Here is a 19,271-nt window from a genome sequence, read left to right on the forward strand (position 1 = left end):
AAATGACTGACAGGAAATAATAAAGTAGTGGTCGAGTTTCGAGGTGAAAGGCTTGATAAGGTCCTGAGTGGCAACTGTTTCACACAATAGATTGTAGGTGTATGGAACCAGCTTCCAGAAGAAGTGGTTCAGGCAGGTATGTTAGATATACTTAAGGAGCATGTGGACAAGTGTATGGATGACAAGCATTTAGAGGGATAAGCAATGTTTTCTCTAATCTTTATTTACAGCTGTACGTACCAACCATTGATCTGAGCTGGAAATTTTTACACAGCCTGAAAACTGCACAGAACTCTAAATGATTATTTTTGTGATATGCGTTGGTGTTCAGTGGGCTGGTGGTTTATTAACAACGAGCTACTGACTTCCATTCTGTGTTCATTGTTACAATTTGTAACAGTGCTGTAACTCGAAACACTGAAAATATAACTACGTTGAAGGTGTTTCAAGTGAAGGTTATGGTACGTTATGTTGTGTTATTTAGAAAATCTATAGATTACAATCGTTAACACAATAATGGTATTTCACAATTAACGTAGATTTAAAAACTATATTAACATTATATAAAAGAATATTCCATCTGCACGACAACAAAGGCAATGTGCACAGGAGCATTTCAGTTACTGCATGGCCATGCACCCATACAGTTTAGAGGGTACAGTGGTGGGACAAAGGCTGAGAAATGGGATTAGCTTGAATATAAATCTTGTTCCACATGAACACGTTTAGGCCAAAGGACCTTTCTGCTTGTTGTACAGCTCGACCACCCTAAATAACAGCTGTATGTTCAGGCATTTAGTGGAAGAAATTCTAATACAGGTGACCTGCAACCCCCCACCCCCCCACCCCGCCCCAGTATATAGATGTCTGAGTAACAGAAATTCACCCCTACAAAATTTACAAATCACCACCATAAGGAAGAAGGTACAGGAGCCTCAGGTCCTACACCACCAGGTTCAGGAACAGTGACTACCCCTCAGCTACCAGGCCCTTGAACCAGAGGGGAGAACTTCACTCACCTCAACACTGAACTGTTTCCACAACTTCTGGACTCACTTTCAAGAATTCATCTCATGCACTCACTGAATATTTATTGCTTATTTATTTATTATGATTTGTCTGCTTTACTTCTCTTTATATTTGCACACTTTGTTGTCTTTTGCAGATTGGTTGTCTGTCTTGTTTATGATTTTTCATTGATTTTATTGTGTATTTATGAATGCCCACAAGAAAATAAATCTCAGGGTTGTAAATGGCAACATACATAGACTTTGAAAATTAATTTACTTCGAACTTTGAAAAATCTGAGATATAGAATCAATTGATAATTTGGTAATTTGGTTGATTATTGTCACATGTACCGACAGTGAAAAGCTTGTCTTGCCCACCGTTCATATAGATCAGACCATTACACAGTGGACTGAGATAGAACAAGGGAAAACAATGACAGATTGCAGAATAAAGTGTAACAGCTACAGAGAAAGTGCAGTGCAGGTACACAAAGATAAAATGTACAGTTGAAATGGTGGCTCGATTCTCAAATTGGTTAATTCAACCTCTCTTTGTGCTCGCCATTGCCTTTTACAGTTTAAGATTGTTCATAGAGCCCATATGTCTAAATCTAAACTATCTCGATTTTACCCTAATATTAGTCTTTGTGATAAATGCAAAAGGGGCGAGGCCTCTCTTATTCATATGTACTGGTTCTGTCTTAGCTTGGAGAAATTTTGGAAAGATGTCTTCATAACTTTAGCTTATATTCTGAATCACCACTTAGAACCTAACCCTTTAATTGCTTTGTTCAGTTTTTTGGGTGAGACAGATTTACATTTGAGTTCGACTAAGTGTCGAATATTATCTTTTGCTTCTCTCCTGGCTAGACGTTTAATCCTCCTTAGATGGAGAGATGTTGCCCCGACCACGCATGCTCAATGGCTTAATGATATTATGGCCTGCTTAGACCTTGAAAAAATTCATTATTCAGTTCTTAATTCGGATATAAAGTTCCATAAGGTCTGGGGACCTTTTATTGAGTACTTTCATAACCTTCCTCTTAACTAAGGTTTTTTTTCGGTCCCTTGCTTTCAGCTCCTTTTTTTTTGGTAGTAGGCATTAATATCTTTTGTTGCTAAGTGTATTTACAGTTTTGGGGGTTTGAATGTCCTGATTTATATTCTCTATATTGTGTTGTGGTTGGTCTGGAGTTCTTTTTTGTTGCGGGGCTTGGGGAGGATACTAATTTTACATGTCTTCAATTTGGGTGCTTTCTCAATTATCTTTTTTGTATTATAGTATTATTGTATGTTTATTTTTGCACTGTATTAATGTTCTTCATTTTGATTTGGGTTTTTTTTATCTGTAGCGATGTAGAAAATGCATAAAAAAACTAATAAAAAAAAAGAAATGGTGGGCAACCTGTGACATCTAACGACTCTTTGTTCTGATCTAGATAGTGGGATCCCATTCCTCTGTGCAAACCAGCACAAAGCAGAGCCCCAGAACGTTGAACGGGGAACTCCAGGCATGCCCGTCCCCTGCGGAGAACGTCACAGATGGTAAGGACTGCCAGACTGACAAAACCCCATTCAACTCCACGCTTGAGAAATCTGATCATCCTGCCCTTCTTCCCTGTGCTACTTTGACAACATATCTTCGAACAATACTCCATGTCCACTCGGGTTCCGGGGGGGGGGGAGGGGCTCAGTGTTCCCGTCATGTCCACTCGGGTTCCGGGGGGGGGGGAGGGGCTCAGTGTTCCCGTCATGTCCACTTGGGTTCCGGGGGAGGGGGGCTCAGTGTTCCCGTCATGTCCACTCGGGTTCCGGGGGGGGGGGGGGGCTCAGTGTTCCCGTCATGTCCACTCGGGTTCCGGGGGGAGACTCAGTGGTCCCGTTGTGCTTGGCCATTCAGGTCAGAGTGGCAAATGGGGGACAAGTAAGAACAATTCATTTTCTGCAATTGGAGATCAGAGACCTTCCTCCCCTCCCTGAATGTCATTACTGGTAGGAAACAAGATACATTGGCTCCATCTGTTTTAAGGTTTCAGATCTGTTTTTGCTGGTTTCGGCCCACCAAGACCTTGAGATAAACTGTAGTGGGACGAGTGGTTGTAAATGGACTGTACTCTGCCTGGAGGTCAGTGACCAGCGGTGTTCTGCAGGGATCTGTTCTGGGACCTCTGCTCTTTATGTTTTTTTAATAATTGACTTGAGTGAGGAAGTACAAGAATGAATTAGTAAGTTTGCAGATGATACAAAATTTAGTGGTGTTGTAGATTGGAGGAAAATATCGGGAGGATGTCAGAAGCAGGTTTTTTTACACAAGTAGTGGTGGTTGTGTGGAGCGTGCTGTGGCGGCTGAGGCAGATTCACTAGGGCCATTTCAGAGACTTTTAACTAGGCACATGGATGATAGAAGAATGGAGGGCTATGTAGGAGGGGAGTCTCAGATTGATTTTGGAGTAAGTTAAAAGATCTGCACATTGTGGGCTGAAGGGCCTGTACTGATCTATGTTCTATAGTGCTGGTGCCAGTATTGAGGGAGCACTGGAGGGTGGTACTGGGTAGTGGGGTGATTTCTGCTGTTGTTGTGTAGGAGCTTGGCATCAGCAGAGATACATCTCTTAAGGAGCAAAATTGAAAGAGCACAGAGAAAATTTACAAGGATGTGGCTGGGACTTGAGAACCTGAGATGCAGGAAAAGGTTGAATAGATTAGGACTTTATTTCTAGAATGTGGGAGATTTGATAGAGGTATACAAAATTATAAGGGATAAATGTAAGCAGGCTTTTTCCACTGAGGTTGTGTGAGCCTCCAACTAGAGGTCATGGGTTAAGGTTGAAATGTTTAAGGGGAACAGGAGAGGGAAACTTCCTCACTCAGAAGATGGTGAGAGTGTGGAGTGAGCTGCCCATGAGGGGTCAATTTCAACAGTTAAGAGGAGTTTGGATAGTTGCATGGATGGGAGGGATAGGGAGGTCTTTGTTCCAGGTTCAGGTCAATGAGACTAGGCAGATTAATGATTCAGCACGGTCTGGATGGGACAAAGGGCCTGTAGTGTTGTACATGACTCTTTGACAATACTCATGAGAAGATCTTCTCCGTGGGAATCGGCATCTCCTGAAGGCTCACATAACTAAAGAATTCAACTATAGTAACATGGGAGAACAGACTCCATTTTACCACGAGGTTCTGCAGATGCCAGAAATCCAGAGCCTGAGAATATGAACCTAGAGTGTGGAACAGCAGCAGACCCTCAGGCCCTCACAACCTGCCTGCCTCACGTGATCTCATTATAACCTCAGTTCCACATTCCCAGCTACCCCAGTTACCTTCATACCTTTTGAGTTTCAAGTATTTATCCATTTCTGTCTTCAAACACTTTGCTTCTGCTGCTCTTTGAGGGAGAGATTTCCAAATAATCAAGGTCCTCAACATTTTTGCTTTTGTAGTCATAGAACATAGAACAGTACAGCACCTTTGGCCCACATGTTGTGCCGACATTTTAACCTACTCTCAGATCAATCTAACCCTTCCGTCCCACAGAGCCCTCCAATTTTCTATCATCCATGTGCCTGTCTAAGAGTCTCTGAAACATCCCTAATGTATCTGCCAGGCAAGGTGTTCCACACACTCACCACTCTTTGTGGAAAAGAAGCCTACCTCTGACATCCCTCCGTCCTTCCTTCAAACACCATAAAGCTATGCCCCTTTGAATTAGCCATTTCTGTCCTGGGAAAATGTCCAACTTTTCCTCCACGAGACAACCATACAAAATTATACAAAGTTTGCAAATTAATGACATTACCTCTTTTGGTAATGATAATCAGGTGTTAAATTTTTTACAGTGTCTCATATTCCTGTGATTTTTTTATATAAGTGGAAAATTACTCTGAAGTACACCATGTGGACATTAACAGCTTTGCTGGGTTGGAAATATTGGTGTGTTGGAAGCAGTTCACAAAAGCTTGACCAGGATATACAGGTTTCTTCGACAAACTGACAGAGTACTTTTCAGCAGTTCTGGATCCCATATCTAAGAAAGGATGTGCTGGCGTCGGAGAGGATCCAGTGGAGGTTTATGAGAATGATACTGGGAATGAAAGGGTTAGGTTTGAGGAGTGTTTGATGGCTCTGGGTCTGTACTCTCTGGAGTTTAGAAGAATGAGGGGAACCCATTGAAACTTATCCGATATTGAAAGGCCTGGATAGAGTGGATGTGCAGAGGATGTTTCCTCTAGTGGGGGAGTCGAGGACCAGAAGGCACAGACTCAGAATAGAGGGGTATCCATTTAGAATGGAGATGTGTAGGAATTTCTTGAGCCAGAGGGTGGGGAATCTGTGGAATTCATTGCCACAGACAGCGGTGGAGGCCAAGTCATTGAGTATATTTAAAGCGGAGGTTGATAGGTTTTTGATTAGTCAGGGCGTCAAAGGTTACGAGGGGAATGTTGAAAGGGAAAGTAAATCAGCCATGATGGAATTACAGAGCAGACTCGATGGGACAAATGGCCTAATTCTGCTCCTATGTCTTATGAACAGGGGAGCACCGTTACAAGATAAGGAGGTAGCCATTTAAGAACTAGGGTGCATGGGAACAGGGCGGGGGGGGGGGGGTGGTGAATCTCTGGAACTCTCTGTTCCATGGAGGGTCAATGAGGCTGGATCACCAAAGTTGTTTAAAGACCATTAGACCTGGGAGCAGAATTAGGCCATTTAGCCCATTGAGTCAGCTCCACAAGGAGGAGTAGGGAGATAAATGTCTGAAAGATCAGGGAATTGAGGGCGAAGTGGAACAGGTAGAAGACAGGAGCTGAGCTCTGGGAAGATTAGCCATGGCCATTTTGGAATGTGCATCAGGCTTGAGGCCTACTCTTGCTCCAATTTATTTGCATTCTTGCTATTAAGGATTAGCTTTGTCACATGTACTGTACGTCAACCATAGTGAAATGCATTGTTTGCATCAATGGCCAACACAGTCTGAGGATGTGCTGGAGACAGCCAGCAAGTGTTGCTAGGTTCCAGGTGCCAACATTGCATGCCCACAACTCACTAACCCTACGCTGTATGTCTTTGGAGTGTGGAGAAAAGCCACTCATTCACAGGGAGAACAAACAAACTCCTTACAGACAGCAGTGGGGTCTGAACCCTGATTGCTGGCACAGAACAGCATTGCACTAACCACTATGCTACCCAAGTGACCAACCCTTGCTTCTATTTCTGATATTCTGATCTGTGGAATAATTAAACTTTTTTCTTGCATCAGCTCCAGGCCCTTTACATCCTTCTTGCAGTTAGATGACCAAAATTAGACACAATACTGGTTCCTGTAGATTGTAGAAAACTTGAGATAATTCTGTGTAGACAGGAAACTGAATATTCCCACAAGTTGTTTACTATTAAGTTAGCAGTGAAGCCTAACACTGGGAATAACTGCAGCCATCAAGGACATTTATACAGAAAAGTGCCAGAGAAAGGGCCAGTAACATCATGAAGGATCCCACCCACCCTGCTCATGGACTGTTTGTCCCACTCCCATCCATGGTAGGACCACTAGACTCAACAACAGTTGCTTTCTCCAAGCAATGAGGCTGATCACCACCTCCGCCCACTAACCCAGCCCTCCACACCCCCAACCACCACTACTTCATCATTTCCTGTCAATTCAGTCACCTTGTGTACAGACACTTCTGTGCTTACCACCACTTTATGGATAGAGAATCAACCTACGTAAATAAGCTATCTTGTGTCATAGAGACATAGAACACTACAGCACAGAAAGAGGCCGTTTGGTGCATCTAGTCCATGCCAAACCATCAATCTGCCTAGACCCATTGACCTGCACCTGGACAAATATGTATTCATATCTATTTTTATTATTATTTTGTTCTTTATCATCTTTTGCACTACATCAGGTTCAGAGTAATAATTTTGTTCTCCTTATGCTTGTGTATTTGAAGTGACAGTAAACAATCTTGAATCTTGTGAGGAACAGGCTGAGGCCCGATTGAGCCCTTTGATGTATTTTATGATGAAATTGTAATTGAGGTGTTTTGGAGTGAGAATGGACACAATATGTATGTTTGGTGTTGGCTGGCACTGGACAATAGACAGTAGCTTTATGTCTCGACCCTTACTGTTCACAGGGTGATGTGGGGGAGTCTTTATTTACAACACACACAAAATGTTGGAGGAACTCAGCAGATCAAGTAGTATCTATGGAAATGAACAAACAGTCGAGGTGTCAGAATAGAATAGAATAGTACAGCACATTACAGGCCCTTGGGCCCACAATGTTGTGCCGACCCTCAAACCCTGCCTCCCATATAACCCCCCACCTTAAATTCCTCCATATACCTGTCTAGTAGTCTCTTAAACTTCTCTAGTGTATCTGCCTCCACCACTGACTCAGGAAGTGCATTCCACACACCAACCACTCTCTGAGTGAAAAACCTTCCTCTAATATCCCCCTTGAACTTTCCTCCCCTTACCTTAAAGCCATGCCCTCTTGTATTGAGCAGTGGTGCCCTGGGGAAGAGGCACTGGCTGTCCACTCTATCTATTCCTCTTAATATCTTGTAAACCTCTATCATGTCTCCTCTGATCCTCCTTCTCTCCAAAGAGTAAAGCCCTAGCTCCCTTAATCTCTGATCATAATCCATACTCTCTAAACCAGGCAGCATCCTGGTAAATCTCCTCGGTGCCCTTTCAATGCTTCCACATCCTTTTATCTCTAATTGGTCCTACCTTCACTTCTGTTATCCTTTTGTTCTTCACATAACTGAAGAATGCCTTGGGGTTTTCCTTTACCCTACTCGCCAAGACCTTCTCATGCCTCCTTCTTGCTCTTCTCAGCCCCTTCTTAAGCTCCTTTCTTGCTACCCTATATTCCTCAATAGACCCAAATCCAAGGTCTATTCAAGGTCAGGCCAAGATCCTTCTCCAGGAAGGAGGAAGAAGCCAGAATAAGAAGGTGGGGGAGGGGACGGAGGACACGCTGGAAGGTGATAGGTGAAGACAGGTGGGTGGGGGCGGGGGCAAAGTAAGAAGCTGGCAGGTGATAGGTGGAAAAGTAAAGAGCTGGAGAGGAAGGAACCTGATTAGAGAGGAGAGTGGAGAAAGGGAAAGAAGGGGGGCACCAGTGGGAGGAGATATGCAGGTGAGGAGAAGAGGTAAGAGTCCACGGTGCAGAACTGAGGAAGAGGGAAGGCAGAGGGTAAAAAATTACCAGAAGTTGGAGAAATCGATGTTCATGCCATCAGGTTGGAGGCTACGTAAATGGACTATGAGGTGTTGTTGCCTCAACCTGAGAGTGGCCTCATTGTGGTAGTAGAGGAGGACTGGCATGTTGGAATGGGAATGGGAAGTAAAATTAAAATGGTAAATCCGACTTCTTGTGGATTGAGCGGAACGGGTCAACAAAGCGGTCCCCCAACCTATGTCGGGTCTCACCAACGTAGAGCATTTCTTTACACGCGGGATTCGTGGGAACTGGGAGTTTTCTCCTCTCAACAGCTCAGAGAGGGACAGAAGCTTTATTGTTGATGGAGCCAGACATCAAAAGAAAACTGATTAAACAGGGCAGTGGCATAATTCAAACAGTATTTGTGCTCTGTAATATTAACGAAGGGCCTTTTAAACAGGGATCAAAGTTAGCAGCAAAACTGTTAATGTCCAAATGACGTATTTCTGAATTATTTTCCCTTTATTAAATTAACAAGAATAATCTGAATCTGAATCAGGTTTTGTAACACTGGCATACGTCGTGAAATTTGTTGTTTTGTGGGAGCAGTACATTGCAATATGTAATAATAAAAACTATAAATCACACTAAGAAGAATATATAAAATATAAATTAACTAAGTAGTGCAAAAAGAGGTGGAAAAATCGTGAGGTAGTCCATTAGGGTCATGAGACCTTGTAACAATCTAACTGCTGATTATCATTACTGAGAGAGGTTGAGTACCATCAGTAATTTACATCTCTCTGATTGGTTGTGTACAGTTGCCTGGTAATTGTTGCTGTGGGTTATACAAGGCAGAGATGAGAAATATTGTACAGCTTCGTATAACTGTCACCTGCACACCAGTTCACCCTAACTCCTGTCCCGAGTGTGTCATCGTCTTTAGACAGCTGGTCCACCAGCCCTGACGTTGGCGTTGAAGAGACGTTGGATGGCTCTGTGTGAGATGCTAATCTAAGATCTGATTCCCACAGGGAGGACAGCCCAGTCTCTGCAGCAGAGTGTGCATGAATGCAACAGCAGCAGTGCGGTTGGGGTAAGCTCCATTTGTATTGAAAAATCTGGTAAATTGATTTATTGTCATCACATTGGAATTGGTTGATTACTGTCTCGTGTACCACGAGACAGTGGAAAGCTTGTCTTGCGTACTGTCCATACAGACCAGATCATTGCACGGTGCATTGAGGTAGAACAAGGTAAAACAATAACAGAATGCAGCAAAAAAGTGTAATGGCTACAGAGAAGGTGCAGAGCAGGTAGACAATAAGGTGCAAGGTCAAAACAAGGTAGATTGTGAGGTCAAGAGTCTATCTTATCGTACTTGGGAACCATTCAATAGGCTTATAACAGTAAGATAGAAACTGTCCTTAAACCTGGTGGTACGTGGCTTCAGGCTTTTGTATCTTTTGCCCAGTGACAGAGGTGAGAAGAGAGATTGTCTGGCATGGGAGAGGTCTTTGATTATGCTGGCTGCCTTACTGAGATATGTGGACAGAGTCTGTGGAGGGGAGCCTGGCGCCTGTGATGTGCTGAGCCGTGTCCACAACTCTGCCGTTTATCACGGTCACAGGCAGAGCAGTTGCCATTCCAAGTGGTAATCTATCTAGATAGGATGCTTTCTATGATGCATTGATAAAGATTGGTGAATGTTGATGTGGACATACTGAATTTCTTTAATCTCCTGTGGTGGTCAAGGTGTTGGTGCACTTCCTTGTCCATGGTGTCTGGATGGCTGGACCGGCAAGTTCATTTTTCGGAATGTGAAGTTCTCAACCAGCTTGTCCTCAGCACTGTTGACATTAGCAAAGTGCTTACAGGGCCAGTGGTGCATTGAATCCAGTGGCAGAGAGGTGAATGGGTAAAATTCTAAACTAGGTAACTCGAGCAACGTGTCCAAACTTCGTTCTGAAAGATGTGCCACGCTGACCACACCATCATGTTACAGGCAAGGCTTGGGAGCAACAATAGAACATTTGGCCCTTGAACTTCAACCATACGACTGAGAGCAGAATTAATTCACTCAGCTCATAAGTTCCGCTCCACCATTCCGTCATGTCTGATTTATTATCCCTCTCAACCCAATTCTTCTGACTTCTTCTCGTAACCTTTGATGCCCTGAGTATTCGAGAACCCATCAAACTCTACTTTAAAGGTACTCAGTGACTTGGCCTCCACAGCCATCCATGGCAATGAATTCCACAGATTCACCACTTTCTGGCTAAAGAAATTGTCCTAATCTTTGATCTAAAGGGCCATCCTTCTATTCTGAGGTTGTGCCCTCTGGTCCTAGATTCCCCCATTATTGGAAACGTCCGCTAGGCTTGGGCTTTTCACTATTCCATAGGCTTCAATGAGGTCCCACCTTCATTCTTCTAAACTCCAACGAGTACAGTCCTGGAACCATCAAATGTTCCTTGTATGTTGACCCTTTCTTTGCTGCTATCATTCTCATGAACCTCCTCTAGACTCCCCAATGCCAGCACATCCTTCCTTGGATAAAACTGCTCTCATTACTCTGTTTGATATGGTCTGTTCAATGACTTGTAGTGCCAACATTACATCCTTGCTTTTATGTTTGAGTCCTCCCAACCATTAAAAACTCTCATTGTAAATTGTCCTGTGATTAGGCGAGGGTTAAATAGGTGAGCTGCTGGGTGGTGCAGCTCAAAGGGCCGGAATGGCCCGTTTCTAAATAAATAAATAGACAGACATAGACCTTTCGGCCCACAATGTGCTGAGCTTTTAACCTACTCCAACATCAATCTAACCCTTCCCTCCTACATATTGTAGCCTTCCAGTTTTCTATCATCTACGCATGTGCCGATCCAAGAGTCTATAAAATGTCGCTAATGCATCTGCCTCTATCACTGCCCCTGGTAACATGTCCCATGCACTCACCACTCACTGTAACAGAACCTTCCTGACTTTTCTCCAATCACCTTAAAATTATGGCACCACATGTTAGCCATTTCCACCCTGGGAAAAAGCTGGCTGTCTACTCGATCTATGTTTCTTATTGTCTTGTACACCTCTATCATCACCTCTCATCCTCCTTCATTCCAAAGAGACGAACTGTAATTCACTCAACCTTTCCTCATAAGACATGCTCTCTAATCCAGGTAGCATCCTGGTAAATCTCTTCTGCATCCTCTCTAAAGCTTCCACATCCTTCTTATAATAAGGGAAAGAGAATTGAACACACTATTCCACGTATGGTCCAACAGTGGTTTTTAGAGCTACAACATTACCTCATGGCTCTTAAACTCCACCCCCTAACTAATGAAGGCCAATACACCATATACTCACTCCTTTGTCACCCTATCAATTTGTACTGCAACTTTGAGGGTTCTATGCAAAAAAAACTTTGCCCACACATCCCCTTTGAACTTTCACCCTCATCTTAAAGTGATCCCTCCAGTAATCTACATATCTGCTTTGGAAAAAGACTGAGTTTCCACTCCATTTCTGCCTCATGTCATTTTATAAACTTCTATCTAGACTCCTCTCAACTTCCACCACTCAAGGGAGAGTTTGTCCAATTGCTCAGGCATTGCAGGTGGTACAACCTGTTCCATGTCCACACCTCCAAGCTCGGGGCTGTTTTATCTGCATTAAGGCCAGAGCCTTCTCTACCTGACAGTTCAAGGACTTGACTAGATGGTTCTGAAATGTTGTGAGAGTATCTGGCTCCATCATTTCTGCAGGCAGCTCACATAACCTGTCAATCCCTCTCACAATCTTGTGTTTTATGAGATCACCACTCAGTCCAAATTCCAATGAATACAGGCCAATTTTAATCTCTCCTCCATCGTTCCAGGAATGCTGAAGAATGTTGGATTGTTTGAGGTTGCCGAATTTGGGCCGTGGATGTAAAGTAAACTCACAAGAGGTTATAATCTTATCCATTTCAATTTCATTTAACCATTTAATTTAACTTTTAATTAAAAGTTAAAACTGAACTTGCAGGAGGTTGTACCTGTTTGTCTCACTCCCATCAGGGAAGAGGCTATGTAGCATCCACGCCAGGACCACAGTTCCTTTCCCCAAGCAGCGAGGCTGATCAACACCTCCACCCACTAACCCACCCCTCCACACCTCCAACCACCACTACTTCATCAATTCCTGTCAGTCACCTTATGTACAGCCTAGCTCACTTTGTGGACAATACAGTCAACTATGTATATAAGCTATCTTATGTATTTATATTTATGGTGTGTTTTTAAAATATTATTATTGTGTGCTTTATCTTTTGTGTTTTCTTTATGCGTCATCAGATCCGAAGTAACAATTATTTCATTTTCCTTTACACATGTGTGCAGGAAATGACATTACACAATTCTGAATCTTATCCATCTCACCGCAATTTAACAATTTAATTTAACTTTTAATTACCGCTAATCAATCACTGTGGCACCAAAGATGAACAAGGTAAATTATTACAGAGTTGCACTGCTTTGTGTCTAGATCGCGGGATCTGCTAAAGAAGACAAGTTTCCTGTTGAGCCTTCCTCTCTTTCACCTTTTTCCATCTGATGGATGCTTTATTAGACCACAAGACCATGAGATACTGGAGCAGAATTAGGCTGTTTGGCCATTTGAGGCTGCTGTGCCATTTCATCAAGGCAGATCCTTTTTCTCTCCCAGTCCCAATCTCCACCTTCTCCCTGTATCCAGTCATGTCCTGACTATAAGAATCTATTAACCTCTGCCGTAAATATACCCAATGACTTGGTCTCCACAGCCGCCCGTGGCAACAAATTCCTCTACTCTCTGGCTAAAGAAATTCCTCCTCATCTCTGTTCTAAAAGGATGTACCCCTTTTCTGAGAGTGTGTCCTCTGGTTTTAGACTCCCCCACCATAGTAAAGAGCCTCTCTGCATCCACTGCATTGAGCCCTTTCAACATTTGATAGGTTTCAATGAGATCACCCCTCGTTCTTCTAAACTCCAGCAAATAGAGGCCCATAGCCATCAGGCACTCCTTATTTCATAAGACTTTCAATCCTGGAATAATTTTGGTGAACATCCCTTGAACCTTCACCTTGTTAGCCTTTAGTCTCAGGATGATGGGATCGTTCAGTCCAGAGACCTGGATCAGTTGAGCTTGGCCCTTGCACTGGTGCAGTCCTTTATACATGTAGAGGGCTGGGTACAGGCAGGAGGGATTAGCTTAATCGGCATCGTATTTAGTATAGACATCACTGGCTGAAGGCCTTTTTCTTCAGAATCAGAGTCCAGTTTATTATCACTGACATACCTATGTTATGCAGCTGCAGGACAGTGCAATACATAGAAATTACAATCAGAAATGTACCTCAGTGGCACCCTGTGTACCTCCTGTACCTAATAAAGAGTGTATGTTTGTGAACTTCTGCTGCTGTAGCCCATCCACTTCAAGGTGAGACGTGTTGTGCATTCAGAGATGCTCTTCTGCATACCACTGTTGTAATGTGTGGTTATTTGAGTTACTGTCACCTTCCTGTCAGCTTGAACCAGTCTGGCCTTTCGCCTTTTACCTCTCTCATTAACAAGGTGTTTTCACCCACAGAACTGCTGCTCACTGGATGTTTTTGGTTTTTTTACATCTGTCTCAGTAAACTCTAGAGATTGTTGTGTGTGAAAATCCCAGGAGATCAGCAGTTTCTGAGATACTCAAACCACCCTATCTGGCACCAACAATCATTCCATCATCAGAGTCACATTTCTTCCCCATTCTGATCTTTGGTCCGAACAACAACTGAAACCCTTGACCATGTCTGCATCTGTTCATACCTTGAGTTGCTGCCATATGATTAACTGTTCAGATATTTGTATTAATGAGTGGGTGTACAGATGTACCTAATAAAGTGGCTACTGATGTAGATACCAACCACTGTGTTTTTATTGTAAAAAAAATCTGTCCCCTCAAATCCCTTATCTCTCACTTTACACCTCTCTCCTCTTGTTTTCAATACCATGGAGAAAAATTTCTAACTATCTACTTTGTCTATGCCTTTCATAGCTCTATACACTTCTATCTACTTCGAGGTTAAAGAATCCCAGGATGTCCAATCTCTCCCAAACCATTTTTCTGCCTAGTCCCATTGACCTGCACCTGGACCATATCCCTCCAGACCCCTCTCATCCAAGCTTTACTTAAATGTCAAAAGTGAGCCCGCATTCACCACTTCATCGGGCAGCTCATTCCACACTCCCACCACTCTCTGTGTGAAGAAGCCCCACCCCCCAATGTTCCCTTTAAACTTTTCCCCCTTCACCCTTAACCCATGTTCTCTGGGTTTTTTTCTCTCCCCTAGCCTCAGTGGAAAAAGCCTGCTTACATTCTCTCTATCTATACCCATCATAATTTTATACACCTCTATCAAATCACCCCTCATTCTCCTACGCTCCAGGGAATAAAGTCCTAACCTATTCAACCTTTCTCTGTAACTCAGTTTCTCAAGTCCCGGCAACATCCTTGTAAACCTTCTCTGCACTCTTTCAACCTTATTAATATCCTTCCTGTAATTCGGTGGCCAAATCTGATAATCCAACTAATTTAATGGTTATTTTAGACCAATATTAATTTAGGTTAATGTAAACACTGTTAATTAAACAGAGGGAGATTGTTTAACACAGAAATAGGCCCTTCAGCCCAATTCAGTCCTGCTGACTAAGGTGCCTTCCTGAAGTCGTCCCATTGTCTCTGTTTGGCTCATTGTCCTTCTCTATTCATTCATCTATCCAAATGTCTTTTAAACTGTGTAATTGTTCCTGTTTCTGGCAGCTCATTCCTTATTCCCACCACCCTCTGTGTGATCATCTTTGCTTCATTACCCTCTCACATTACCGTGTCCTCTAGTTTTACAGTCCCCTCATTGTCATTATTATGTGCTGTGTCATATGCCGTGGGTGGTCGTGGTCTATCACAAACATGAGAAAGGGCTGGAAATGCAAAGCAACACACACAAAGTATGGAAGGAACTCAGCAGGCCATGCAGCATCTATGGGAATGAATAAACAGTTGTCATTTTGGCCCGAGACCCTTCATTGGGACTGAGAAGGAAGGGGGCTGATGCCAGAATAAAAAGGTGGTGGGAGGAGAAGGAAGCTAGCTAGATGATGATGGGTGAAGCCAGGTGGTGAGAAAAGTCAAGGGCTGTAGAGGAAGGAATCTGATAGGAGAGAAGAGTGGACCATAGGAGGAGAGGACCCGGGGGAAGTGGTAGGTAGGTGAGAAGAGGTAAGAGGCCAGAATGGGGAGTAGAAGAAGAGGGGAGGGAGGTTTTTTTTTACTGGAAGGAGAAATCAGTCTTCATGCCGTCAGGTTGGAGTCTACCCAGAAGGAATATAAGGTGATACTCCTCCACCTTGAGAGTGGCTTCATCTTGGAACGGGAATAGCAGTTAGAATTAAAATGTTTGGCCACCAGGAAGTTTCGCTTTTGTTAAGTGAAGCTTATTGTCATTTAACTACATACATGGACCACCACCACCTGCTCCCATGGCTCACATGATCCTGATCAGGGGCTAAGCAGATACTACACCTTGCCCAAGGGTGACCCGCAGGCTAGCAGAAGGAAGGAGCGCCTTACACCTCCTTTGGTGGAGATGTATCTCCATCTCGCCCAAAGGAGACCCCTACCCTGTGATCATCCACCTTATCTTTGCCCCTCATGACTTTATAGACCTGTGTAAGGTCACTCCTTGGTCTCAGTTACACCAATGAAAACACTTTGAAAACTCTTGAATCTGAAGTACCCCAGTCCCAGTAATACCCTGGGACTTTTTCCTGCACCTTCTCCAGCTTAATCAGATCCTTGCTGTGGTGTAAGGACCAGAACTGCACACAGTTCTCCAAGTGTGATCTCGCCAGTGTATGGCTGTAATATCACATCTCAGGTCTTGTACTTATGCCCCATCCGATGAAGTCAAATACATCAAATGCTTTCTTCACTGCCCTGACAAATGTGTTGTTATTGTCAGTGAACCATGGACTCTACCCCAAGGTCTCTCTGCTTGGCAACACTCCCCAGGGCTCTGCTGTTCAGCTCCCAAGAACACAGTAACACACAGAAAATGCTGGAGGAACTCAGCAGGTTAGGCAGCATCTCTGGAGAGGAATACGCAGTTTACGTCTTGGGCCGAGACCCTGATGAAGGTTTTTCATCTTTTTCAGCATTGTATGTGTGTTCCTCTGGATTTCCAGCATCTGCCAACTGTCTTGTGGTTATGTTACACTGTGCAAATTCTGTCCTGGTTTAACTGCACAAAACACATCATTTCTCACTTAACCAAGTTCAGTTCCATCTGCTTTCCCTTGGCTAATTCCGCAGTCAACCTCTTATACTACCTATCATCAAAACCACTGACTGTCCTCTTCCCGATTGCTAATGTAGGTGAGAAACGAGAGTGAACCCAGCACTGATCCCTGTGACATATCACTGGTCACCGGACTCCGATGTGAATAACACCCCTTTACTACAACCCCCTGCCTCCTCCACTATGTCAGCAGTGTACCCACTGGGCCAGTTCACCCCAGACCCTGTGAGTTCTCAGCCTCTCAACACTTTGGATTCTGCAGCCTGACAAAGATCTTGCTAAAGTCTATGTAGAAAACAGCTTCAATTCCCTGGTCTTCAATAAAGACCATAAGATATGGGAGCAGAATTAGGCCATTTGGCTCTTTGAGTTTGCTACAACATTTCATCAGGACTAATCTAATTTCCCCCTCAGCCCCAATCTCCTGCCTTCTCTCCATATCCCTTCATGCCCTGACTACTCCAGAACTTATCAACCTCTGCCTTAAATATACCCAATAACTTGACCTCCACAGCTGCCTGTAGCAACGAATTCTACAGATTCACCACTCTGGCTAAAGAAATTCCTCCTTACCTCTATTGTAAAAGGACATCCTCTATTCTGAGGCTATGTCCTCTGGTCCAAGACTCCCCCATCAAAGGTAACGTTCACCAGGATTCAGTTTTCAGATATGTCATGTAGCTAAGGAAGATATCTCATGGGCGCCATGGAGTTCAGTGAGATGCTGTTACAGTTTGGGACATTGGAGTTCAGAGTTCAACAGTGTTCTCTGTAAGGAGTCTGTATATCCTTCCCGAATCAATGGTTTCCTCCCACAGGCCAATGGCGTCTCAGTTAGCAGGTTAATTGTAAATTGTCCTGTGATTAGGCTAGGGTTAAATCGGTGGGGTGCCGGGCAGTGTGTTTGGCCAGAAGGGATTGTTCTGCACTGGATCTCTAAATAAATAAATCTCTAGTGGGCCTCACCAATCTCTTTTCAACATTCCCACATCATTTGTAGGATACAGGCCCCAGCCAAGAGTATCGTATGACGTTATGGGAATCTCTGGAAGATTATCCACCTTCAAAGTCAAAGTAATTTATTATCAAAGTACATACACGTTGCCATATCCTACCCTGAGATTTGTTTTCCTGTAGGCATCACAGGAATATAAATACAATAGAATTCATGAACAAACTATGCATTTTGTTTCATATCTGTACTTCTAACTTGATTTCTATATATATTTTTCTATGTAATTGTTGAGTTGTTGCAAATTCCCAATCTATGTAAATGTCTATGGTGACTAAAGTTGATTTTTGATCCTTGATACACAAAGACTGACAAACAACCAACGTACAAGATGAGACAAGTTATGCAAATATTGAAAGGAAGTAAATAAATGAGAACATGAGCTGTAGAGACCTTGAAAGTGAGTCTGTGGGTTGTGGCAACAGTTCAGTGTTGAGGTGAGTGAAGTTCTCCCCTCGGCTCAAGAGCCTGATGGCTGAAGGTAATAACTGTTCCTGAACCCGGTGGTGTGGAACCCGAGACCCCCTTCCTGATGGTGGTAGTGTTTCATGCACTGCATCTGGCCGTGGTGAACACTATGCTGAGGATCTAGGGACGGACCGGTAGTGTAACGCTATTACAGTGCCAGAAACCTGAGTTTAGTTTCAGCCGCTGTCTGCAAGGAGTTTGTACTTTCTCTCTGTGTGCTCCAGTTTCCTCCCACAATCCAAACACACGCAGGTTTGTAGGCTACTTGGTCACTTGGGTGTCATTGGTCAGCAGAAAGTAAAAACAGATCTTTGAGAAGCACCTACTCTTGTCTGCAGGGGGCAGATAAGTACGATGAACAGTTGTTACCCCTCAACCACCAGCCTCCTGAACCAGAGGGGATAACTTCACTCACCGCAACACTGAACTGTTCCTACAACCAATGGACTCACTTTCAAAGAAGTTTCACCTGATGCTCTTGGTGATCAATAATAATCATTATTATTATTAATTTGCCTGGTTTCTCTTTTCGTAGTTCCGCAGTTTGAGGTCTCTTGCACAGCGGTCGATCGTCTGACCTGTTGTGCACGTTTTTTCACTGATTCCATCGTGTTTCTTTGTATTTACTGTGAATGCCTGCAAGGAAATGAGTCTCAGGGTTGTATATGGTGACATATATACAGTACTTTGAGATTAACTGTACTTTCAGTTTGAATTTTAGACTGCTCACTGCACATTCCTGCCTCGGTACTGTGCAGACACAGCGGTGTTGTTTAAGTGTGATGTGATTAATGGTGTTATGTCCATGAAGTTTGAGCATAATTGGCGATATGAGTGAGTCATGCAGTGCTGTTATACACCAGCTGTTATCTCTCTCTCTCTCTCCCTCTCCCTCTCACCTCTCTCCCTCTCCCCCCCTCTTTCTCTCTCTCTTTTTCTCTCCCTCCCCACCCCCCCTCCATCTTGCAAGAACCTTGTTGCACTTTAATGTTGGGCTGTGATCTACTGTGTTGTAGATTTACCCTTTGTGTGAGAATGTCTGATAGGTGTTTACCGACTCTGGAACACGTCCCTGTTGCAGTCTGACCTGAGAGACAGGGGTCCCTGGGCATTATGGTCAGCCTGTGCCCATGTCCTTACCACAGTCAATCGATATGACTGTGCAATTATCCGCTCTTGCTGCTTGGAGTTTCCAACCACAGCCTCCTAGTAGTCGCCTGACAGTTGTTTAATGTAGATAATTTATACAGA

The 19,271-nt window shown here is 43.6% G+C and overlaps 1 protein-coding gene across 1 annotated transcript in view; it reads left to right on the forward strand.

The window, feature by feature from the left end:
• Nucleotides 1–19,271, forward strand: part of mrvi1 (murine retrovirus integration site 1 homolog) — a 619,638-nt gene that overhangs the window by 180,379 nt on the left and 419,988 nt on the right. The window contains exons 19-20 of the mRNA XM_059976243.1: nt 2,450–2,555; nt 9,216–9,277. Of these exons, the coding sequence (XP_059832226.1) occupies nt 2,450–2,555; nt 9,216–9,277 (168 nt within the window). The remainder of the gene's footprint in view (nt 1–2,449; nt 2,556–9,215; nt 9,278–19,271) is intronic.

The sequence above is a fragment of the Hypanus sabinus genome, chromosome 7, assembly GCF_030144855.1.
Source record: "Hypanus sabinus isolate sHypSab1 chromosome 7, sHypSab1.hap1, whole genome shotgun sequence".
NCBI lineage: Eukaryota > Metazoa > Chordata > Chondrichthyes > Myliobatiformes > Dasyatidae > Hypanus > Hypanus sabinus.